This window comes from Aspergillus puulaauensis, chromosome 7 (assembly GCF_016861865.1).
Source record: "Aspergillus puulaauensis MK2 DNA, chromosome 7, nearly complete sequence".
Lineage (NCBI taxonomy): Eukaryota > Fungi > Ascomycota > Eurotiomycetes > Eurotiales > Aspergillaceae > Aspergillus > Aspergillus puulaauensis.
The window spans coordinates 1842977-1867600 of record NC_054863.1 but is presented as its reverse complement, the minus strand read 5'-3'; the positions used below and the strand labels follow the sequence as shown (position 1 = coordinate 1867600).

Here is a 24624-nt window from a genome sequence, read left to right as displayed (position 1 = left end):
ACGCTCATATGAGCTTATTCGAAGCGTAGAGCTAAACTCGATTTCCATGTCGGAACGCCCCTCTCCTCCGTCCAGCTCGTACTTGGAGCCCCCAAGAAAGAGCGTGGAGCTTGAGGACCCAGGGGCCCCTGATCATAGTAAGACGTCCATGCACTCCCCCGCCCCGTCATTCGCCGGCATTTTTGTTGACTGATATTGCTGTCTCATAGCCTCCGATAGCGACGAGGAGCATTTCTCAGATGCCAGCGAAGGCAACTCACGTTCTCGGTCCCGCCCAGAGTCTCGTGCATCTCCTGTGCCCCGGACGCGAGTAGAAAAGGTGGACGACGCCCCTTCACACGGCGATATCCCAGGGACCAGTGCCTATGAGAAGAGAGAATTGGATGCTGTTCCTGATGAAGTTGAAGTGATCTCCCGTAGCAGGAGTCCTTCCACTGCGGGGCAGCGTCGCCGCTCCGTAACCCCAGGGGGTACACGTATTCCCCAGACTATGGTGGAAAAAGTTGACCCCGACCAACCAAGCTACGGCGATGTTCCTGGGACAGAGGCATACGAGAAGCGGAAAGCGGATGCTGTTCCCGATGTTGTCACGAAAACTTCCGAATCCACAAGCACCTCCGGATCTCCTACGGACCCTGACGAAGTCAACACCACGACTACGTCTGTGCCAGGAACTCTAGTCTCTGAGGTGGACCCTTTGCAGGATGATGAAACCCTGCACTCCGGCCCGCTTGCGCATCGTAGGCGCCCGAGTGATACTTTGCCGGATACAACAGAGACCGTATCTGACCCTCCCGGTAAGTTTATCCAGTTCCTTATCCCCCTTGGGGGCTCAAAAATTCAGGGACGATTGACCAATTCAGATCCCGCGCCTGAAACAAGTAGCTCCCCAGATCCGGCTCACCCTCCACAACAATCAAAATTGACGGGGGAGGAACCTACTGAAGCTGGGGGCGGCGGTGATGACTTCGACGATTTCGCGGAGGGACATGATGACGATTTTGGGGACTTCGACGATGGTTTTCAAGAACCAGATGCGGACCTCGCTGAACCTGAACCTGCCTCTATACAACCGTCTCAACAACCGACCCCGCCATATGTTGTAAGATCTCCGTCACTACTCGTGCCCAAGGATATGCAATGCTAATCCGTTATATAGCCTCCTTTAATAGACTTTGACACTATTCAATCCTTCCCCGACCTGCTCACGACTCTTGATGAACCTCTTGATCGACTCTTCCCTGCATCCAAAGCTACCCTTTTCAGCCAATCCGAACTGGAACCCATTTCAAACTCTTCCGCCATCTTCAGCACTGAACGTTCCCTTTCCCTATGGTCGCAGCTAGTCGCCCCACCCCCGCTCCAGCCCCAGAATTGGGTCAAGTCCCGGATCCGCCGCCTATTCCTCGTCTCTCTTGGCGTTCCTGTAGACTTGGACGAGATCCTCCCAGCATCTAAACAGAAGAAGCTCGTCCTCCCATCCATCAACATCGGCGGACCCAACTCGAACGGCCAGGATTCACTATCTCGTTCCCAGAGCCTCGCCGGAAAAGGCTCCCAAAGCGGGCCAAACAGCCCGCGCACTTCCGGCACCGCAACTCGACAGCGGTCATCCAGACGGCGCGAACCGTCACCACCAGAGCTTGATCTCACGTTAGTAAGACGGCTCTGCGCGACCACCGACGCCGCACTAGATGGGTTCACCGACGCGGAACTCCAAGCCCACGTCAAGGAGCTGGAAAAGCTCACATTGCGTGCCTCCACCGTCCTTGAATTCTGGCTTAAACGCCGAGATGGCCTCGTAAGCGAAAAAGAGGCTTTCGAAGGCGTGATAGAGAATCTTGTCAACCACGCCCGGCGAGTAAGGAAATAACATCTTAAAAAAGAAGTACGACGCATAACGAGCGAATATCTGGAGCATAACATAAGTGTCTAATCATTTGCCGCCCTCCATTTACCTTAGCACGCCATAGATGGCTCCTTTTTTACCTTTTCTTTTCTCTTGGTTTTGTACCTACCTAACTACTTAATGCCACTCGGACTTTGCTTCATGACCTTTTTCTTCTTCTTCCTAGCATCTCCTTCCCAAGTGTTATCATCTTCTTGAAGGGCGGTTCTTTTTGTGAGCAGTGGATTATAAGACAGCAACGCAACGAGTTTGAACAGAGGTTGGGTTCGCGGCAGCCTCGAATTAGCATCGTCGTCTACCATTATTATGATATTACAGGCTTCACTTTTTTTTCATTCTTTATTGTACAGTTCCAAAGAATGCAAGACAATATATGACTATGATTAATATGTAGTTCTTGTTCATGGTCACAAGTGCAACTAAGTACTATCCAAACTAGTAAATGAAATCCCGGTGTTTATCTATCAACCAGTCCACCCAACTTCTGGAAGAAGTGAAAAATGCTAACCGAAACCGTACTCCATGTTTTGCAATAAAATGAAAATTTGGGATCAGACCTAGCCAGTCACCCAGCAAAGCAACTCCAACAATGATATCGTCGCTGGAATGTCCATACTCGACTGATGGGCATATGCGAGGATGGGAAAAGAACAAAAAAAACATTGTGCGAAATAAATAGATATTGAAGTACATCAAACATGATTCGGGGGTATCTCGTGCAACAACCTGAGCGCCTGTAACTGTGTAAGTGCGGATGCAGTTGACCGAAATGAAGAAGAAAAGGAAAATGCAGAAAGAGAGGACAATTGGACAAGATTGTAAACATGAATGTAGATGGCAAATGAAATCTGGCTCATCAGTCCAAGATAATGACCGTTGGAGGCTGGTTTTCATTCAGTATCCTCTCTGGTGTAGATGATGAGCGGTCGATCTTTGGTCGTTGGAGCAGTCCGCCCTCTAAAGTGTTCGATTTCCGCTTTGATGCGGTGCGAGAGAGTTGAGGTGTCTGTTTCTCGGAAGGTGCGAGGTCATCGTCCGTTTTTACCTCCCAGGTCCCATCAGCTTTGATTTGTAGAATGCGGGCACCGTCACACCGGTTGGTGCGTTCCAGCTCTTTGCGCACACTGGCCAAAAATTCGTCCACAATTAGGCTTTGCGGGCGAGCATCCCGACGGCAAATGGGACACCTCCAGTCTGCTTCTATGACGGAACGATATCCGCATTTGAGGACGCGAGTCTGCAGGAACGTCTCCTGATCAAAGCATTCCGTGTGTTCACAATGAGAACCACGTGTGGGTACTTCAAAGAGGCGTGCGGTGAATGGATCAACGAGGGTAACTTTGAGATCGTCGCTCACGATGCTCAGCTCATCATCCTCATTCTCGGAATTGCGCGTAAGTCTTCCACATATACGCTTTTGTGATTCAGCAGCGGGCAAAGGCTGTGAGAGAGACTTCGCATTACCGAGCGACGTGAAGGTGAGTATTTCAACAGCCACAGCATAGGTAAAATTCTTTTGCTCGGCTGGGCCTGGGATGAAGTGAACGTTGATGTTATTCACGCCTTCTCGGAGAGCTAGCGTAATGTCCAACGGGAGATCCCTAGTGTTGTGGATTTTGCGTCGTGGCAAATGCTCCTGGTTGTTCACGAACAAGTATATTGCAGTAGGCCATGCAGTCTCAGCAACACACCAAGAGTGCTCACTCAACTCCGCAGTTGGTCGAGGAACCTTAACGCATCTTAGACGATAGAGCTGAGTGCCCTCCTTCGATTTTTGGAGAATACGGTGCCCCGTTCCCGGATTCTCGAAAACGGGCCGGCGGTTGGAATCTTCCGCCGACAACGATACCTCCCATTTGCAGGAGGCATCATCTTTACTGAGAACCTTTGGATTCACCAGGAAGGAGGTAACATGTGGTAACAGCTCTGTTGGGCTTTCTGCTCCTGTGGCATCGACAGAAATGAATTGATTCACAGGATCGCGAAGATGGGCCTGGTGAATCGCAAGTCGATTAGGATTTGGTCGCGTGTTCATCACAGGAGGCACATTTGGCCGCGGCAGTAACATAACGGGCATTTGAACGGTTGGCCGTTGCTGTGGTGTTACACATTGTACGCTTGGGTGCTGGACTCTGTAGCCTGCTGGCATATGCGGGTGATGGGGTGGGTGTTGAAGGGTCCTCACGCTCTGCGGTCCTGGTTGCCGGTGTTGCTGGGGGCTATAGTGGATGAAACTTCCAGGCCATGGAGGTGGAGCATGCTGTGCCATGTGTGGTGCAGTAGCCATGACTGGTGATGAAACTACGCCCGCCGTCTGGGATAGAAGTACCTGCGATGGAAATATCTGTGGCCCGACGCCACCTTGTTGTATGGGGGGTTGGCTAAAATTCTGCTGTTGAGGGCCAAGCTGTGCCACGCTGGGGGAATGCCTGACGGACGATGAAGCTGTGCCGTTCATCGTTTGCGTTACCGGATTTGGTTGCATATGAGAAGGAATCTGCGCAGTCCGTTGGGTCATGTGTGTAGATACGGATTCTGAGGCTGGCAAACTGGAAGCGGAAGCTGCGACTCTAGATGGTCCTGTAGGAGCATTCCTTCGCATAGCCTCGATGGCCTCACGGTACATATCCACTATCTGATCGTTTTCACGGCGCCTCTGATCATGCCTCTGATCATGCGAGATTTGCAAAATAGCGCTGCCTCTGTAGTAGTCACAGTCCTTCATGAAGATCTGGTACAGAGGGTTTTCTAACGTAACACCATGAATCCGCCGACAAAGACATAGAAAAACGTTGTACTGCACCACTGATGACTCCGCATTGAGTAAGTTTACCATATCCTCCACAAGTGGTGGGTGTTGGGTTTTTTTCACTTTGTCTTCTAGGGCATCCCAGCCGTTTGCAAATCCAACAAAGATACGCTGCACTTTATCAACGGCCCACATATACACTGGGTCTTGAAGTAGTTCAGGCAGAGGGAGCGGGAAATTGACGAACCACTGCAAGAACCCGGGTGAGACTCGGCTGTTGTCCACCAGAAGATTCCGGACAACAGCTAATCCCCGTTCATTATCATGGGAGAAGCCAGGAAGGTTAAGCAAGTGGGGCGCAGCAATGCTGCTCAGGCAGTAAATCTGATGAAGGGCGATATATACGATGTCTTGCTGCTCACAGGCACTGAATAGAAGATGAGCTCGTGGAATTTCCACTAGCTCCGAGAGCCTATTTTCCTGCGATGCTATCCTTACGTGCACTTCCAAAATACGTTTCGCTCGCTTGAAAAACCCCGGATCAATGATCGAGCTAGAGCCGTTGAAGGTTGCTGGGAGCACGGCATTATACTGTTGCGGTTGCGGCGCAGGGGCAGCAGCTGGAACACGAGCACCAGGAGTCGGATCGGGGTGGATATGGTAACTGGATACACCTATATGAGTCCTTCCTCCTTGAGCTGGCACGCTTGATTGATTGCTTGACAATGACGACGCGGGAGGTGTACTGGCGACGGGAGCATTCGACGACGATCGCCGTTGAACCGAAGGAGCTTGTTGACTGGGGGGCGACGGGAACGCAGTTGTAGAGGGACCGAGTATGGGCGGCGGTCCATTATTTCTCTCAATGGCAGTTATCGGGCTGGCATGCGACCTGGGATGAATGGTGGGGTCGGGGGAGGGAAGGGAGGAAGCCGACTCCTGCTGCAGGTGAGTCTGCAACTGTTGCTGCTTGTTCTTCTGCCACTGTTTTGGCTGCTGCCGTTGCAATGGAGGCTCCACGGGCCCAAGAAGAGGCTGAACATGAGAGGCGGGGGAGCGGGTTATTGATGGAGGTGTATTGGAGGGGCGCGGGACTTGGACATTCCGGGCAGCGGCGGGGGCGGCTGAGGTCTCAGGACTCTGATTTCCGCGGAATGACGCGAGATTCTGGAGTTGATGAGAAGGAAAATTTCGCATGCCAGCCAGACGCGTCGGTGAAGGCGACAAGACCGCGGCCACAGGCTGCGCTGGAGCGGGCGAGGAAGCAGCGGGAGAGCCAGGACGAGAGGGATGAAGAGCAACAGGAGGCGGAGGCGGAGGCGGAGAAGGAGCAGACACCGGGTTTGACGCTGAGGGAGTGGACGATGAGATCGGTCTGGAATTGGACTCGGGCGTCGAAACTGGTGGATTTTGGGAGCTGTGTTGGTTTGCAACTGCGGTGGTCGACATCCACGATTTCCGCGCGCCGCCCAGGAAAATGTTGGCGGTGGAGTTGGATCTATTCAGATCTAAATCCCCCCGATCTTTCCGGCGACTATTATTAGCGAGTTCCGAAGCCATCCTGGCATGGTTGGGGATGGCGCAGGAGCTGGAAAGCGGAGATTGCGAGATGGATGTTTGATGCCAATAATATTTTGTTTGATGGCGATCAAGATTGCCCGCCCCGAAGGTGGTTAGTTTCCTCTTTCGGACGAGCCTGATGTCGGTGAAGCAGAAAAAGAAACAAAGCGTTGGAGAAAAGGGGCGGCATGCTGTTATTTATCTTGACTGTTTTGGTAATTCACTTGATGATGCGAGACGATGCGATTTTGGTTGCTGGCGATGTGATCCTGAGACTCCCTAGTCAGTCACTGCATGACCAAATAGATATATTTATTCACTGCACTGTCCATCATATTATTTACTAACTAGTTAACTATGCTAATTACTGTATTATTAATACACTGTTCACTACTTATTCATAAATAGTACTACTATAAGTGGCAGCAGGCTACTCGGGGATGCTGGCTACAGGCAGAACAGGTCATGCACGTAACACGAACAACAAACGGCGAATCATCAGATCATTAAGGTACCCGCGCTTCAAACATTTGGTAGCAGCACAAATTCATTCTGGCTTGGCTATCCTTCAACTCTGCCATGAATTATATGCAAAAGATGAAAGAGAGACCCCGATGTCTTCCTGTAAGGAAGACATCTTGGGCTCGTGCCCTGCCCCAATGTGGAGGGGAAAACGAGGTCCTGCATAAATGTCAGTCAGACTCGACTCGCTCGGAGTTATGGACATTGCTGTACAGTGAAGGCCAGTGGTGATCATCTCTATGCGACACATATCGGGCTCGCCAGATTCCCATCAGGATGGTCAAGCGGTCCAATGGTAAGGTTCTTGTCCTGAAAGTGCTCTCGCTGTTTAATGTCGAACTCAATTTTGTGACTCCCTTATGACCGGTGTCTATGACGGTGACCAGGCCAGTAACTTGTTGGTCCTGTACTGTTTGACTTGCGCCTTTCCCTGGTATGCAGACGAAAATGAGACAGACAATAGCGTCATCCTAGAAGCCGGCTTTGTTGGTCATGACCATAGTGTTTCAGCCGCTGTCATAGTTCGAAGTGCAATTTCCGTACCACCTGGTCAGAAGAAGAGAGGTCGTTTGGGTCCAGTATCTGGGTTCTTAGGCTTCCAGTTGCACAAACAACTTCTTGAATGCAATATCCCTCACATTTAATACTCAGGAGATGGCCACCGGTTTTTTTGTTAGAATCACTCTGGTGCTGACGGTATATTTGGAAGGGAATCAAAATCCGGAGAGCGAACTGTCACACTGCGCGTCTCAACACGTATAGCAGCGGGAATGTCTTGAATATCACCCTTCGCCGCGGGGTTTAACGCCCTTGATAGCCTTGGCCAAAATGAACATCTGGAAGATTCGAAGGAAGGAGCGCAACTGAGCTGGTGGAATGCCGACTCTGCAATGGCAGTCTTGGTTTGCAAGTAACCGCCATGTTCTAACGAAGCCTAAGCATAAAGTAATGACCTCAGAAGAGTTAGTACACTTTTGCAGTTAAGGATGCAGTTCATGCTGTTCCATGGTTATTTGTGTATCATCGGTTGGGCTGGTGAACTCAGTTGGTCAAAGCCTGGGACTCCAGGCTTCTGGGAGAGCTGCCGCATTGAACAGAGAGGAGATCATTATGTAGGTACTAGGTCGTTTTGATTTCGCGTAGCAGTCCAGTAGCTGGAGCACAAATTGGTGTGTATGGTGACGACTCTGCAGGCCAGAGAGCAAGGTGGTTGGAAGGAAGTATGCCGGGAGCTGACCGTTATATATTCCTATTTCCGCCCACTCACATATCTGATCTGTCGCGGGGTTATTTTCCAGGTGCTTTCCCGTGTCAACCACTTCTAGCCGCCTGTTATGATTTATCAACGAACCCAATGATGCCGGCATGCTTAGCTTGTATAAAGTACAGGGGCAATGAGTACTCCGTATGAACTATGAATGATGTATCTACTTATTTACTGTCGATCGTTTCGCGAAGAATCCAAAGACAGTAAGCCCGCCGGAGCCTGGAAAGTGAGAACACACCCACAAACCAAGGTGTCATATATCAGTTGCGAATATAGTTTGAGAAATGAATGGAATCGATAAAGAAAAAGCTGGAATGCCAATTGTCAACAAGGAGCAGGAGCAAAGTTGGTCACGTGACATGGACAGACCGGGTCCGAGCGCAGAGAGTGACGTTTTCGTCCTGAAGAATGGCAGAAAATGCGCAGGAACGAGACGGTTGGTATGCTCCAGCCCGTCTGTTATTATTGAACTCCATTGTGACTGGAAACAGCCCAATGCAATTCACTAGTATTGTGGGCTGTTGTTTGTGAGGCTACGTAGGCGCCTAGTATGAACTACTGGTGGAAAAGTGATGCTGGCTCCAATCACAGACACATCCGATAGTTGACACTTCAGCTTCAATGTTGATTGCAATCTCGCAAACCCTCTTCCTCACTTGCTCTATCGCCTATATATGCATCCCGGCATTTGCCACCTCATCTATGATCGAGTGCTCCTTCCTCTGCTCTCTCTCCTTCCTGGCCATTGGACTGGAAACCCTGGGCCCGGGCCTCGACCAACGCGAGCCGAACTCTTTGATTAAACATCATTCAACTCTTCCCCCACTTGGAGATCCGGGAAATCCTTGACACTCATTTACTATCTTTATCATAGCTTAATTGTTCCTGATTCACCGAGAGAGCGGTGGTGCCGCCCGCAGCGCTGATCCCGCTCTTATATTAATCAATCCGATATTATATTAACTAAGGTCGACCGGAGTACGGAGAATTCTAATCGCCTCTCCCTTTCTTCTCCCCTGTCCTCGTCGACCTCGCTGCCCGCTGCATCCCCTGGGCTCTCCTTGGGCTGAGCATCATGGCTCTTAATTCTGCGACTCGTGCGTATCGCGCAGGAGACCATCTCCTCGTCGTCCGTGAGTCTTTCCTGTCGCTTTTTTTCCCGGTCGCAGTCGCTTCTCCCACCCCCACCCTGCCATCTTCCGCGCCTCGGCCTCGCTCCCCTCTCCCCTCTCGTTCGACGATGTGGCTGACACGTGCGATTTAATATATAGATGATTTCGATGCGCGCTCAGAGGATGAACTCACCCTGCGACGGGGCGAGAAAATCGAGTTGGTCGAGTTGGATGATGGTTTCGGCGATGGATGGTATCTAGGAAAAGACATCAAGACTGGAACGACAGGTCTTTTTCCAGGAGGTGAGTGGTTTCTCTCTCTTTTTTTTTTTTTTTTTTTTTTACAATGATGCGGTAAATCATTAACATGGGCCGACCGCCATCCTTAGTCTATACCACAAAGGCGCCCAATATTCCTGTGCGACCTCGGACCGATGGCCCAGAATCAGATGCGCCCAAGGCGAATGAAACTGGGGAGCCAACGTCTGCCCGAGAGACTCCCACGTCAGAAACCAGTGACATCGTCCCAACACCCAAGAGCGAAGATTCGACTCCCCACGCGTCTCGCCACGCTAGCATGACTGACCTTCGGGCTGCCCACGGATCAAATGAAACGAAACCGTCCCTTCTCGCACCGAAGCAGCAGCAGCAGCAACAGCAAAACCGATCCAGCTCTTCCCCCTTGCCGAGCTCAACAATGGCGGTGGATATCCAACAATCCATCAGACAGACTCTCGGTCCACACATGAACGGCCAAGATAGCCCAGTTATGAACGAGACACTCAGTGTGATCGACGAGCATATCACAGATCTCAGCACTCCACGCCACAGCGTCAAGCCGTCCACCGACCAGAAAACAATCAATGACTCTGCAAGTGAATATAGTGCCCACATGGACAACCGGATGTCTTATATAAATGGCCATGAGACCGATGAGGAGGAAAATAATCAGCCCTCTGAGGAAGAGGTGCGGAAATGGGGCATTCCGGAGACTGTCAAACAATTGCGTCAGTTAGGGTTGGAGGACAAGCACTGCAACATCTTTGAAGAACAGGAAATCACAGGAGATGTGCTTTTGGACATGAACCAGGATTTCATCATGATGAAAGAATTCGATTTCGGAGTGATGGGACGACGTCTGAAAACCTGGCATAAAATCAAGGCGTTCCAAGAGGAGACAAAAGGTTACCAAGAACAACAGCCGCCCACTGCCCGGGGATCACTCACTGCCTTTTCGACTGCATCTGAAGAACGCTCTATGAGCCGTGCTGGTCAAACAGGGCCGCTGCGTCCGCGAGTACCAAATTACAGGGGCTCATTCAGTGGTACCACTCAGCATCCGCGACTGATAAGCAACAATGCTCATAGCGAGACGAGTTCCCCGATCACCCCGCAGACTCCATCATTCATGGACCACTCGCGGCGGCCTTCTGCGGCGTCGATTCGGGAGATCAATCACCAAAGGCGGCATTCATCCATGGACACGACGAGCCGCTATTCAAGTGCTGGAGATATCTCTCCACATGTCGGGGCGGCCCACGGCAAGAAGGGATCCCTCGACCGTGGCTGGACAATGTCCCTTGGCGCACAGCGAGCAACCCCTCGTCCAGGAACCGCTTTAGGGGCTTCTAGCACTGGATCCTATCACCATGCCAACGGCGTGGACTCAGCGGTGACTGACGATTTGGATCGTGGGTATTTCTCAGGACCGGAGACAGACTCGCGAATGCCGCGTAGAGTCCTACAGAAGCGAGCGTCGGTGGCCGGTAGCGCTCACTCGTTGCAATCTAACCAAACTGATGAGCAGATTCGGGCCAACCAAAGGCATTCTCGAATCAGCAGCGTAGACTCAATTACAGACGGACCCCCAAATACTTTGAACTCGGGAACCACATATCCTCTCCCTTCTTCCAAAGGCCGGCTGCGGAGTTTGAGTACCCGAATATCTTCTCAGCAATCATCTCGCAATTCCGGACCCAAAGGGTCGGGGGGTGGATTTTTCTCATCTTTTGCACCCAGGGTCGGAAAGCCCGACTCGGACTCTGGGCGTTCCACGCCGCAACCATTTCAGCAAATAAAAAGCGCTGCGCCAAAGTTTCGACGTGCCGTTGGGCTCCGGACGATATCCGATACAGCTAGCAAGGGTAACGATACGTCCGTAGTTCCTGCGTCTCCTGTTAATGATACCGACCCGGCAACCACTCGAACGGGTTCGACTACGCCTTCGACATCGAAGAGCTCTGAACGACATAGCACTGACGGCTCCGGAAAGACTGCGGAAGGTGGCGCACTATTGCCCCGCGCGCGGCCTTCTCTTAAGGCCGGTGTGAAGTCGAAGAAGGACACGAGCGCTTACACAAGGGGCCTGGAAAGGAAGCCACCCCAGGAACAGATGGATGGTTGTGATTTCTCTGGCTGGATGAAGAAGCGCTCTTCAAACTTGATGACGACTTGGAAACCTCGCCTCTTTGTCTTACGTGGTCGTCGTTTGTCATACTACTATTCGGAAAACGATACGGAGGAACGGGGCCTGATTGATATCACCTCCCACCGAGTTCTCCGGGCCGACAATGATCCCATCATTGCAATTCACGCAACTATCACGGGTTCTACAGTTTTGGCCACATCCCCAGCCGGCAGTGCACCGGCTGGCAGTAATGGCTCGATCTCGGAAAACGGTTTGACGGCGCCGGAATCAAAGCGCGGATCGCGCTTGGACAAGGAAGGGCCATTCTTCTTCAAGCTAATCCCGCCTAAGTCGTCTCGTACTGTGCAGTTCACAAAACCTGCAGTCCATTATTTTCAGGTCGACAGCGTCAAGGAAGGCCGGCTGTGGATGGCTGCGTTGATGAAGGCTACTATCGAGCGGGACATTCACCTTCCGATTGAAACCACCAATAAACAGAGGACCATCAGCCTCAAAGAGGCGCAGCTGACGAACCAGCGACCCCCAGCGTTAATGAATGAAGGCGAAGGACCGGGTAAAGAGCCCCTGGTCGAAGACACCGCGGTTGAAGATGCTGCGGGTGAAAACGCCGCAAAGGAAGAAGAAGGTTCTGGCTTGATGATCCAGGGTCTTGACATGGAGCAAGTCGACTCGCCTGTTGATGTGGGTGATCTCAAGCGCTCCTCTAATCCGCTGGGTGACCTTGACACTGGTCCGTCATCTTTGCTTCCAGATGCGGCTCGCAATTCTCAGTGACTGATACCACTCGTTTTCTCTCGTTCACCATACCCTAATATTCTATATTCCATTCCCTGACCTTTTACATCCTGTTTTGGCTTCTTGACTCTACCCCCGGCGTTAATGTGATATACCCCCCTGTTTCGGAACCTGTTTCAACCGTCGGCATCATCCTATTTTATAATCTGACATGGGTTTCCTTTTGGAGTGATTGGATTTTGATGAGACACCGGATGATGATTTGGAACTTGTTGGACTGTCACGGAAGCAGCGAGGAAAATGTAAGACTGGATCGGTGTACGCAGAATTATATAGTATAATAACGACCCTTAGCTTGTTAGTGCGAATTGCAGTGTACTTCTAGTTTTCTACTCCCTCCACAATATCAACACAATAAACAATGCATGGGTTCAATGCGAAGAATGATCTGCGCTTTCCCCGCGCCGAGCCGCCAGCAGAATTTGATCTGTCTCCGATTCAAGCTTGTTTATGCCTTTCCCCTTTTTCATTCGAGAATCATCAAACAATTGTCGAACATGAGCGCCTAGCATAATAACCTTCTTACTCCCTTCCTCCCTCGGTGGCCGCCCCCCATGTTCCTCCGCTGGCTCTCCTCCCGCCTTCTTGTCGGCCTTCTCCCGCTTGCCGTCATCACCACCGTCTATCTCTACCTCTACCCCGTTTTCTCCGGCTGCGCATACCCTCTCCCTCTCGACCCTTCCAATGCCTCATCACACACCAGCGCATTCCTCCACACCCTCCAGCAACATGTCGCACCGCAGCCCGCCCCGGAACCGGAACCAGCAATCTTCCGCCTCCTCGTCCTAGCCGACCCGCAGCTCGAGGGCGACAGCTCCCTCCCACGCCCGCAATACAAACTTGGAGCCAGACTCCAGAAACATTGGAACAACACTCTCACATCCATAACCGCGACGCCATATCCGGTCCCCACCGAGGTGTGGAGGACTGTCTCGGAGGCTCTGCAGAGCCTCATACGGAAGGACATCCCGCGCGCCTTATCTGCCGTGCGAAAGCGGCTCGACCTTTTAGGAAACGACTATTACTTAGCTCATATTTATCGCACGTTGCATTGGTGGACGCGGCCGACACATGTTACAGTTTTGGGCGATCTGATTGGGAGCCAATGGGTGACGGACGAGGAGTTTCAGCGTCGTGGAGAGCGGTATTGGCACCGTGTGTTTCCAGGGGGAGAACGAGTTAGCGATGAGATTACCCGGACGGGAGAAAATGATTATGCCACCGAGAGTGGTAAAGAAGGGGGCATGGTGTTAGAGGAACTGCCTTCTTCACCGTCTTGGGCTCACCGGATCATTAATATCGTGGGGAACCATGATGTTGGTTATTCCGGTGACGCGAGTGAGAAGCGCATTGAACGCTTCGAGCGTGTTTTCGGCCGCGCGAACTGGGATATACGATTCGAGCACCCTCATTTAACGGGAGACGGAGGAGGGCGTAAGCCTACCCTGCACTTGATTAACCTGAACAGTCTGACGCTGGACGGGCCACCATTCTCCCAGGATGTCCAGGGCCATGGCTATGCTTACATTAACGATATAATCTCGCACCGATCGTATCCAGTTGATGACCCCTCTACGTTCACTCTCCTCCTAACCCATCTTCCGCTACATAAAAAAGATGGTGTCTGCACGGATGGGCCATACTTTACCTATTTCGATGCAGACGATGAGCGACAAGATCCGCCGCGGTGGAAGGCCGGCGGGTTGCGCGAACAAAACCATCTTAGCGAACACGTCACCACAAACGGTATCCTCGAGGGCCTCTTCGGTATGAGTGGTGATGAGGGAGCGGTAAATGGTGGAATTGGTCGCAACGGCCTGATCTTGACTGGCCACGACCATACGGGCTGCGACGTGGTTCATTCCATACAAAAGCTACCACCGCCATCTAACAATGATGACCTACTGAACACCAATGACACCGTTCCCAGCGAAGACCTCACCGACCAGCCAAGCTGGACATGGGACGCAACCCGCCACAACTCCTCCAAGCCCCATAACAGCCGCCAACCCTCCTCGAGCCCCTCCATCAGAGAAATCACCCTCCGCTCCATGATGGGCGAGTTCGGCGGAAACGCAGGTCTCCTATCTCTATGGTTTGACTCAAACGCTACGGAGTGGAAATACGCTATATCGATGTGTCCCGCTGGCGTGCAACATATTTGGTGGGCAGTGCATGTGATTGATCTCATCACGCTCATTGTCGCTGGGCTGTACGTTGCGGTATCGGTTGTTGGTGCCGGCAGTTTTGGATCATCGTCACCGCGCCCAGTTGTCGGGGGTGATAAGAAGACAAGGTAAATAATGTGTTCAGGTTGTTGGCAGATCAGATGTGTATGTATCTATATGTTGTTGCCAACGCGTGGGAAGTTGGGCTTGATGTGCATGTACAATAATTCTCCTTCTCCCTCCCCCCTAATATATAGTTTTAGAGTTTTATAGATGGCATGACGGAAATGACAGCTTATGTATTTCAATCAGGTCGGGTCCCTCAATTGCAGATTATACCCGATAAATTATACTCCACGTACTCGGATAACAGGCCCAGGCCCCACGAGGAACATCCATCGACACCAACATTTCCTGTTCACATTCATTGGTTGTTCATTTCATACGGTAGTGGTAGCCCAGTAGGTATAGGTAGCAGTAGCGGAGGTAGGTAGGTGGAGCCTCCGTTATCTGACACCGAAACCAAGCGAGAGAGAGATAGGATGTGGAAAGAGTATCAAGTTCTTTTTCATTTTTAAAAAAAGGCCCGCTGGTATTTCGTTCTAATACATCCCAATTTCCCCGTTGAAACCCGTTTACATGACGACACCGGAGTTGGAGGCAATACGCTGCAGATGACCATATTAGCATGGGCCCGAATATTTAGGATGGAGAAAGTGAACTCACAGGCCAAAGCTCAGCAGCCTCCTTACCGACAGGGCCGGTAATAGCGGAACCCTTCATTTCACCCTTGGCGTTGACGATCTGCAGAGGTTTATTAGTTTCTCGTTCAAGCTCTCAAGTGGAACCCGGAATCCTTCGATGAGAGAGAAATTCGGGTGGAAAAGTTCAAAACGTACAACACCGGCATTGTCCTCGAAGTAGAGGTAGATGCCGTCAGGTCGGCGCCAGGGCTTGCTCTGGCGGACAACAACAGCGGGCATGACCTTCTTACGGAGCTCAGGCTTTCCCTTCTTGACGGTGGCCATAACCATGTCACCGACACCGGCGGCGGGGAGACGGTTCAGGCGCGCACCAGTACCCGTGACAGCAATGATGTAGAGGTTACGGGCTCCGGAGTTGTCGCAGCAGTTGAGCACGGCGCCGCTATTCGAAAATGTTAGTTTTTCCATCTCATTATTCCGTGGAGTGTTATAATTGCGGGTTATGCGAATCTGAGGGTGTGGGAGGAGAAAGATTCGGGGCTGATGTTCATTTCCGATGACCGGGAAATTTTGGATATCTGGGTTGGCTGGATGAATGGACGACTGGAACGTACCAAGGCAGACCGAGCGTCATCTTAAGCTTGTTACCGGCAACACTGTCAAGAGAATTCTGGTTAGCGATCTCCTTCTCAAGATATGGTGTTTTCCAAGCAAAGTTTCAAATGTCGAATCCGAGTCATATCCAACTTCCCCAGGCGCGGAAAAAAGGCAGTCGATCGACCTCTGGATATGAATCCAATCAATTCTCTCTTATCTTCCTTTCTCTTCGTGGTCGAACCCGGTCTCCTCTTCATATCCTCCAATGTATCTTGAAAGTCGAAGTAGTCGAACCGGCCATGGCGTAGCGTATCCCACCGCAAAACCAACAAAAACAACCAAAGCAAATTCGAAAAAACTCACCCTTTCTTGGACATCTTGGCTATGTATTCGCGTTAACGGTGTCGGATAACGGGTTTGGCGACAAAAGGGAGGCGACGAGAGGTCGAGAGGTGGTGGATGGCTTTCCGCTTGGGTTTCTCAGTGTTCTCGCTTAGTGCGGGTGTGCTTTGCAAAATCTTGGCGGTGGAGTTTCATTGGTTGTGCTGAAGTGGATTTCTAAGCCCTAAGCCTTTACCGCTTTTGGTAATAATCTTATAACTTTATTAGTCAGCTGTATAACAATGCAAGACAAAGGTAGGGCAAGAATACATTTACCTATGGATAAACAGTGCATACAAGATGTGCAATTGAATTACATGAATTATCTCATCACTATGCTTAAATAAAGCGGTATAACATACTATGAAAAAAAGAAGATGAAGAAGAAACCTTTGAAGTAATGCCCAAGATAGTTTGCCTAAACACCATGCCCTTTGCGCCAGGAACCCGAGTACAAACGCCGCTGCCATCATTGCTGCGTTTATTCCTCACTCTGCGCAACTTCGGGTCGTGGCTCTGCGCTTGACTCCTTAGGCCTGGACGCCTCTTGTTCTGGTTTTACCGCAGGAGATTCTTCTACCCGAGGTGCTTCGGGAGTTTTGTCTTTGGTCTCAGTCGTGCCTGTTTCTGTAGGTTCCGCTTCCTTCGTGGCCTCTGGTTCCTTCTGCTCTTCGCCCTCGTTGCCCTCAGAGGGGGCTTTCGTTTGTGGAGTGGACTCGGTCGCCGCATTATCTACCGCCGGGGTTTCATCTGCGGGCTTGTCGTCTTTAGCCTCACTCGGGGCTGGTGTATCCTTCTGCTCTGTTTCGAGTGCGGTGGCTTCTGCGTCTTCCATGGCGGTGTCTTCGTCTGGTTTGGGAGAGTCTGGACGAGAAACAGGGACAGAAGTGAGAGCTGGTTCTCTAGTATCGATTGCCATTTCACTAGGCTCTTCAATAGATCCATTGTCCGCCCTGGATGGCGCCTCAGCAGCGGAAGAGGTTCCTTGTGCTTCAGACTCAGCCACAGGTTCAGGCGCTTCTGTCATTTTATCATCGGCACCAGTGTCCATCTCATCATCAGGGACGGACGAGGCATCCTGCGGGGTTGCCATTCCGCTTTCAACCCCGGAATCTGCAAGGTCGAGTCGATAGTTGATTTGATTTCGTCGTTTCAAGTGGTCTGGTTTACGGCTGACTCCGTTGGCGGCATTTTCGTCCTCATCTTCGCTATCGCTGAGCTCACCAGGTTTCTCAATGTATTGATCAAATCGCCGCTTTGTGAATCGCTTGTCTTTATTCTCGTCTTCGTCCAAATCGTCAAGGATCGCCTCGGCTTCATCATCCATGCCGTCTACCAGCGATTCACGGGGAACATCGGTCATTTGTACTGAGGGCGCAAAGGCTGTTCGTTTGAGATTCTCGACAACTTGTGTACGAATCTTATCTAGGTATTCTCTCGTGTTGGCGTTGTCCATATTTGATGGGCGAACGTCCAACTCATAATCAGGCGCAAAATACTGTCTCGTATAAGCATGTTGTCCAATAACACATTACGCGGAAAACTTACCTCGTAATAGTCGTTGTAAGGAAGATCGGATCCCAGAGGGTCCCCAACAAGTATACCAGTCTCAAAAGCCCAGGTTCGTGCAACGTTGCGCATAGTGTATCCACCACCTCCGAGAATCAAGGTTGGTAGATTGAAGCTCTTTACATAATTGACGCAGTTGGCGTGGCCACGCATGCTGAGATTGAAGCACCCAAGGCGATCACCCGAAAGACTGTCGCCACCACATTGAAGAACAACAGCTTCTGGACGGTACCACTCCATCACGCTCTTAATGACAGGTTCAAAGATGCTCTTGTACGAGACATCATCAATGCCGTCACGAAGGGGAAAGTTGACAGCGTAGTGTTTACCCTGCCCAACGCCAATATCTCGCAGTTCACCTGTTCCGGGGAAGTACTCCCCATACTTGTGGAACGAGACTGTCATCACACGGTCTGTGGTGTAGAACGCTTCTTCAACACCATCACCGTGATGAACATCGATATCGATGTATAGGACTCGTTGTTTAAAACGAAGCAACTCAAGAATACCGAGAACAATGTCTTGAAGCAAATATTAGTATGGCCACAAAATAACCCGGCATCTAACTTACCATTCACATAGCAGAATCCACTAGCTTCACTCTTCTTCGCGTGGTGGAGGCCACCTGCCCAGTTCACAGCAATATCGCATTTGTTGCGGTTAAGCCGGGCAGCGCCCTCCATACTACCACCAGCACTAATGCCGCAGAACTCGAAAAGCCCATCGAATACAGGACAATCATCACCGACATTGTACTTGCTCTGCTCCTTCGCATATGTCTCCATGTTGTCGGGCGTCACTTTGGAAAGGAAATCGATATACTCATCGGTGTGGAATTGGGTCATTTCGAATTTCGAGGCGGGTTTCGCACGCTACAAGATTGACGATTAGCAACCCGCTTACCTACGGCAATCGAGCGATAGTAACTCACATAGATTTCCATCTTCTTATAGAGACTGTAGTTCATCACTAAACTGTGCGTCATCCGGATGCGATGAGGCTTCATCGGATGCCCCGACACATATGCATAGTTTCCCACATCGGAGTCGTAGAAATAGGCGACTCTCTTGCTGCGATCGCTAGCGCCATTGAGATTGACGGGATCCAGAGGAGGCCCTGCTGGGCCTGAAGTTCCCGAAGCCATTTTTTAACTTGGTTCGCGGGAGGGTGTTGATCAATTCTCAGTCAAAACGGCGGGTGGTGCTATCTCTAGAGCGCGGTCTTTGCTCGGAGGACAAGGTGTGAGCGTAGGTAGTTGGAGAGGGAAAAGAAACGTGAACAGGTTGACTCTTGATATCGTCGGGTTCAAACAGACAGAACTGTCCGTCAGATAATGCAACTAATGACTATGCATCAGAGAAATTGGGTTAGTGAGAGAGATCGGGGTGGATGAGAATCTACTCCGGCTGGGAGGAAACGAAGGGGAAGGCCGAGAAAGGCGGCACTGTGCCACAACGGAGCTTCATTCACCGCCTTCGTCAGCCTCTCAGCCTGGAAGAGCTCAAGCCTGGATCATCACGGCACTCAACTAACGCCGAGTCGATACCTTTCCCCCATCTTCTCCGTCATTTCCACCCTCCCATCTCACTGTGACTTCTCATCATTTCAATTTATCATCCTGACCAGTGTGCTATCTCTGCTGTCATCGTACTGTTTCCACATTCGTGCCACTCCAGCCTGCAGACCTTGGAGCTTCCGTTGAGGAAGTGGCCGTTTCTTGCTCTCTATATCTCCTTCCTCTAGACACCATCAGCAGTCATGGATAGACTCACTCGGATGATCCAGGCCGCCCAAGGTATGGGAATGGCCGGTTCGCCCCCTGGTGCTGTGAGTTTGGCTTCCCAGGCTCTCCTGCCCAACTGTAGCTCGTTCCAGAGCTGTCGGATATTCTGAGCACGCTCTCTTCATTTCAAAATCATTTGCGCGTATGGTTACAGGGATGACACTTACTGATTTTAAAATCATTTAGGACACCCCAAATCTGCTTGATAACTGCGAAACTGTACACATCTCATCACTCGCGCTGCTGAAGATGTTAAGGCATGGACGGGCTGGTGTGCCTATGGAAGTTATGGGTCTGATGTTGGGTGAATTCGTGGATGAATATACGGTACGGGTAACCGATGTGTTTGCGATGCCTCAGAGCGGTACAGGCGTCAGTGTCGAGGCTGTGGACCCTGTTTTCCAAACCAAGATGATGGACATGCTGCGGCAGACCGGACGGTAAGCTTCTATCGACTCGATTCAATTGGAATGTGCTGAAATAGTTTGTTCGTATAGAGCGGAACCCGTTGTCGGCTGGTATCACTCGCATCCTGGATTTGGGTGCTGGCTTTCTTCGGTCGATATCAACACCCAACAGTCGTTTGAGCAGCTTACCCCCCGTGCTGTCGCCGTGGTCGTCGATCCGATCCAGTCCGTTAAAGGCAAGGTTGTCATCGATGCCTTCCGACTCATCCAGCCACAAACCGTCGTTATGGGTCAGGAACCCCGGCAAACCACATCCAACCTTGGTCACCTGAACAAGCCATCAATTCAGGCTTTGATCCACGGCCTAAACAGACATTACTACAGCATCGGCATCAACTACCGCAAGACAGGACTGGAGGAGAACATGCTGATGAACCTGCACAAGCACGTCTGGACCGAGGCGTTGCAGATGAATGACTTCCACGATGAATGCCAGCACAATGTTGACCGCATGAAGCAGCTCGTTAACTTGGCCGAAGGCTATGAAAAACGAGTGAAGGAGGAAACGGAGCTCTCTAAGGACCAGCTAAAGACACGATATGTTGGAAAGGTGGATCCCAAGAAGCGTAAGTCTCGGTTTTACCTACCCTATGATCTGCCTGTTTGCTGACAAACATCTCTTTCTAGACATCGAAGATGTGAGCCAACAATTGATCGAAGACAACATTGTTGCGGTTTCACGACAGATGATCGATAAGGAGGCTTCGGTGGCACGGCAATCGAACGGCAAGGGCCCTCAGAATGGCACCGGCATGGATGTCGATGAAGAGCTATAGTGGATATATACCTTATGTCGCCGGAAGATAGCTACAAATATTCGTGACCTGAAATGACATTCTGTCGGTATTTTTCGTCAACAACATATGCATTGAATTGTACGATTGCATTTTCTTTCTCTAGAAGTAGTCTCAGTGGCAAAGCCGGTATACGGTTGTCTATCCGCAAAACACCAATTCTGTATATAGAGCATATTGAGGCTGGCCGAGTCCGGTTTACATAACCTCTTCGACTAGGGAAGAGTTCTCAACGACACCAGTCACCCGAGGTTTGCTGCTTTTCAGCTGGTAGAAAGTCCTATCGACAACCATATCTTCCTTATCATAATCAGTCCATCTTCGTTGGGGGCCCCATACGACCTTTTTACCCGCTTCTCTTGTCTCTTGCAGCAGTCGCTGCATCAACGCTCCTGTCTTAATGACAGATGGATTTCCATCAAATTCGACATATTCCAAATTCGGCAGTCTTCCGAGTATCTCCTGCAGCAAGCCGCCTGCAAAATCCGAATAGAAGTTATTCGAAATACGAAAGCCGTGGAATACTGGATGAGACGGGTCACACTCGATGAACACCTTCAGCAGTCGAAGGCGGGTCATTTCCTCCAATCCCAAGTGGCGGGTGACCTTCCACGAGCGAGGTGGTGCCGTCCAGCTCGATCCGAGGATCAACTCGATAGTGCCGATAGAGGCACGATATTTGCTTGGGATACCCCTAATAGTAGGCATCCGAGCGTAATCTTGGATGTGGAAGACACGAAATGCTTGCGTTGAGTAGAAGAAATCAGTTGCTTCATTGTGCATCTGTCTCGAGGTAAGAAATAGGGCGATACGGTGCGATAGAGGGGACCGCATTGGATTTTTCGACGACGCCCCAACGCTGCCGTTTGATTTTCTGTTCCGACGCGGAGGCGTAAACAGGGCAAAGTCATAGATACGAAGACGGATTTCGGCGGGTAGATCAAAGAAACGAAATGGCTCCTGCGGCAACGGGTATTCTTCTTCATCATCATCTTCCTCATCCGAATCATACGCGGTGCCTTTTATGTTTCGAAGGTAACGAAGGCTGAGATCAGCGTCCGGCGCTGGATCCGTGAAGCGTACTCTCGACAATGGTTCTATGAGAGTGTCGGCCATTGTGTGCTCTAGAGGACATACGTATAACGATACAGGAGTGTAAAAAAGCCGGCACTTGGCGATTCTGATAGTCTATATCATGCCATTATTTGATTAAGAATGATGTAGAAGATGGACAAGACGGTACGCTCTCACGGGATAGTAAGCATCGTCCTCCACTTATCATCGAGAATGGAAAAATGAGGTTTGTATCCCACTAACGGAGCTACAGCTGCACAAAATATCTTCGCTGCGGTTCTTGGTTGTGGGATAGAAGGCTGGCTTCATCGGTCTCCCCAGCTAATACAACCCCGCATGCATCATAGGAATGGCTTGAAGGGTCAAATTTGTGGACTGGGTGGTCAACTTTCAAAATTGGAGAAAAAAAAAAAAGAATAAGAAACCGGCGAAAGGCGGGTCCTTTTAAACGGCCGGAGACTGCGCAGATGGTCTGTCGCCACTCGCCGTACCGGAACCCGGTGATGGAACTTCAACTTTTCCTGGCTCAGTCCAACCTCGAGCTCCAACACCGCCTCCGGTTTTCTGCTTCAACCCGCGTCTCCCGCATTGTTACGCTTCGCCGCTCAGGTTAAGTCCTTGTATATCCAGCGGCGTTGTATCTCGGCCCAGAGCAAGTGCTCTCACCTTTTTTGTGCAGGGCATGATTGCATTATTCCATTAGTTTCTGCCCATCCGTCCAACACAGCATGCTTCGCCGCGCTGTCTTGCCTTTGACGAGACCGAGCGGTCTCGTCTCAGCTCCTCGTCTATCCGCGCTCCCTGCCACACATTCGCGATGGTACGCGAAGAATACTAAGCCGAAGGCTCCTTACAAGCTGCCCAATTCTGTCAAGTCATCGAAGGCTGAACAACCTGCCAAGCCTGAGCAGCAAGAACAATATGCGGCGGAGCAGGCGGAATTCGAGACGAAAGCAGACCCTCAAACCAACACCGCGAACACCACATCACAAGCTTCTGATTCGGTAAGTTGAGATTCCTGGAGAGAGCGGATACTCTTGATCTAACTGCAATACTTCAGTCCGAACCCTCCCAGACACAACCAGAACAAAATGCACCCCGGAAACCGCTCCCAGACCTCACGCAAGGTATTCCGTCCACTCTAGCCGCAGAATTGGAGAATCGCACCAAGGACCGCAGCGGAGGATCATTGAACCTCACCGAAGATCCCTCCCGATTCGAAGAAGAGTACACCGACGATGGCGGCCGTGGTGACATCCCCAAGAGCGGCTATGAATCGTCTCTTGACCGCAAGCGCGCCCGCATGGCCAACCTGATGTACGCTCTTTTCTTGCTTGGAAGTGTTGGTGGTGTGGCTTATTTCGGACGAAACTGGGATACGGTCGAGGAGGAGAATGCTCATCCCGACACTCCGTCCGGCTGGGGCTTCGGACTCTGGTACAACCGCATCAAGGCTCGAATGGGCGACTTCACAAGCTACTACAAGGATCCTGCTTTCCCGAAATTGCTCCCTGACGAAGATCCCAACCTTCGCCAACCGTATACACTTGTCCTGAGTCTGGAGGATTTGCTTGTACACAGCGAATGGAGCCGTGAGCACGGATGGCGTGTTGCCAAGCGACCTGGAGTTGACTACTTCCTTCGCTATCTTAACCAGTACTACGAACTCGTCCTCTTCACCAGTGTGCCTAGCATGATGGCAGACCAGGTGCTCCGCAAGCTCGACCCCTACCGCATAATCCGTTGGCCATTGTTCAGGGAAGCCACCAGATATAAGGACGGAGAATACATCAAGGTACGTCGCTAGTTAAATGCTTGAAGTAGACGGTCTTTATATAACTAACTCGGCTTACTAGGACCTTTCGTACCTCAACCGTGACCTGTCCAAGGTTATCTTGATTGATACCAAGGATGAACATGCCCGCTTGCAGCCAGAGAACGCTGTTATCCTCGACAAATGGAATGGAAACCCCAAGGACAAGACCCTCGTTGCACTAATCCCCTTCCTTGAATACCTCGCAGGTATGGGCGTGGAAGATGTGCGTCCTATCCTCAAGTCTTTCGAAGACCAACCGATCCCTGTTGAGTTCGCAAAGCGTGAGAAGGCCATGCGCGAGCGATTCGAGAAGGAGCTTGCAGAGGAGCAGAAGAAGCGTCCCAGAAGCGGCGTTGGCAGCCTGGCCTCAGCTCTTGGTTTGAAGTCATCCACACGCACTTTGGACGGTGAACAATCGCCATCTCAGGGCCTGCAGGAAGGCAAGATGCTCTGGGACCAGATCCGCGAACGTGGCCAGAAGAACTACGAGATGATCGAGAAGGAAATCCGAGAAAACGGAGAGAAGTGGCTGGCCGAGATGGCTGCCGAGGAGGAGAAGCTCCGACAGGAGCAGATGGACAGCATGAAGGGCTCTTTGACCGGTTTCCTCGGCAGCCCCAAGAAGGAGTAAATTCCACCTCTTGCGGGAAGTATATAGTACTTGCTATATAGAGGACAGGGAAGAGTGCCCGTTGTCATGTGTCTTTTTTCTCTCTCCCCTCCGACTTTTTCTAATGTGTTCCTAAGATGCTTTTGCGGTTTTCTTTCTCGGGTGGGGTGTATTAAATAGAGGGTTTTTCTTCTTGGCTGCCAACTACTTGAGCATCAAGGGTGACTGTAAAATAGCATGTTAATGTTGATTAATGCTGTATAAATTGAATATTACTTCTAATAGAGATTCTTTCTCTGCATTCTCCTACTTATTACTC

At 50.9% G+C, this 24624-nt stretch overlaps 10 protein-coding genes across 10 annotated transcripts; 5 read left to right on the top strand and 5 right to left on the bottom strand.

The window, feature by feature from the left end:
• Positions 1-46: 46 nt before the first annotated feature.
• On the top strand, positions 47-1873 carry APUU_70697A (DUF5102 domain-containing protein; the record flags this gene model as incomplete). The annotated part of the gene is made up of 3 exons (XM_041695598.1): positions 47-137; positions 210-1102; positions 1160-1873. The coding sequence occupies 3 exons, from the start codon at positions 47-49 to the stop codon at positions 1871-1873; spliced, it is 1698 nt and encodes a 565-aa protein (XP_041561313.1).
• Positions 1874-2765: 892 nt separating this feature from the next.
• Positions 2766-6218, bottom strand: APUU_70696S (MIZ zinc finger domain protein; the record flags this gene model as incomplete). The annotated part of the gene is made up of 1 exon (XM_041695597.1): positions 2766-6218. One exon carries the CDS (start codon positions 6216-6218, stop codon positions 2766-2768), a length of 3453 nt encoding a protein of 1150 aa, XP_041561312.1.
• Positions 6219-7789: 1571 nt separating this feature from the next.
• APUU_70695S (uncharacterized protein) lies at positions 7790-8107 on the bottom strand (the record flags this gene model as incomplete). The annotated part of the gene is made up of 1 exon (XM_041695596.1): positions 7790-8107. One exon carries the CDS (start codon positions 8105-8107, stop codon positions 7790-7792), a length of 318 nt encoding a protein of 105 aa, XP_041561311.1.
• A 975-nt stretch (positions 8108-9082) lies between these two features.
• Positions 9083-12321, top strand: BOI2 (putative polarized growth protein (Boi2); the record flags this gene model as incomplete). Its single annotated transcript, XM_041695595.1, has 3 exons — positions 9083-9140; positions 9279-9422; positions 9509-12321. The coding sequence occupies 3 exons, from the start codon at positions 9083-9085 to the stop codon at positions 12319-12321; spliced, it is 3015 nt and encodes a 1004-aa protein (XP_041561310.1).
• Positions 12322-12896: 575 nt separating this feature from the next.
• Positions 12897-14642, top strand: APUU_70693A (uncharacterized protein; the record flags this gene model as incomplete). The annotated part of the gene is made up of 1 exon (XM_041695594.1): positions 12897-14642. One exon carries the CDS (start codon positions 12897-12899, stop codon positions 14640-14642), a length of 1746 nt encoding a protein of 581 aa, XP_041561309.1.
• A 503-nt stretch (positions 14643-15145) lies between these two features.
• On the bottom strand, positions 15146-16188 carry RPL23A (60S ribosomal protein uL14; the record flags this gene model as incomplete). Its single annotated transcript, XM_041695593.1, has 5 exons — positions 15146-15178; positions 15237-15314; positions 15410-15656; positions 15829-15870; positions 16175-16188. 5 exons carry the CDS (start codon positions 16186-16188, stop codon positions 15146-15148), a joined length of 414 nt encoding a protein of 137 aa, XP_041561308.1.
• A 485-nt stretch (positions 16189-16673) lies between these two features.
• Positions 16674-18905, bottom strand: rpdA (histone deacetylase RPD3; the record flags this gene model as incomplete). Its single annotated transcript, XM_041695592.1, has 4 exons — positions 16674-17690; positions 17741-18282; positions 18333-18633; positions 18693-18905. The coding sequence occupies 4 exons, from the start codon at positions 18903-18905 to the stop codon at positions 16674-16676; spliced, it is 2073 nt and encodes a 690-aa protein (XP_041561307.1).
• Positions 18906-19519: 614 nt separating this feature from the next.
• RPN11 (proteasome regulatory particle lid subunit RPN11) lies at positions 19520-20787 on the top strand (the record flags this gene model as incomplete). Its single annotated transcript, XM_041695591.1, has 4 exons — positions 19520-19588; positions 19731-19984; positions 20042-20577; positions 20639-20787. The coding sequence occupies 4 exons, from the start codon at positions 19520-19522 to the stop codon at positions 20785-20787; spliced, it is 1008 nt and encodes a 335-aa protein (XP_041561306.1).
• Positions 20788-21003: 216 nt separating this feature from the next.
• Positions 21004-21921, bottom strand: APUU_70689S (uncharacterized protein; the record flags this gene model as incomplete). The annotated part of the gene is made up of 1 exon (XM_041695589.1): positions 21004-21921. One exon carries the CDS (start codon positions 21919-21921, stop codon positions 21004-21006), a length of 918 nt encoding a protein of 305 aa, XP_041561305.1.
• A 686-nt stretch (positions 21922-22607) lies between these two features.
• TIM50 (protein translocase subunit TIM50) lies at positions 22608-24326 on the top strand (the record flags this gene model as incomplete). Its single annotated transcript, XM_041695588.1, has 3 exons — positions 22608-22883; positions 22940-23674; positions 23736-24326. The coding sequence occupies 3 exons, from the start codon at positions 22608-22610 to the stop codon at positions 24324-24326; spliced, it is 1602 nt and encodes a 533-aa protein (XP_041561304.1).
• Between the last annotated feature and the right edge of the window lie 298 nt (positions 24327-24624).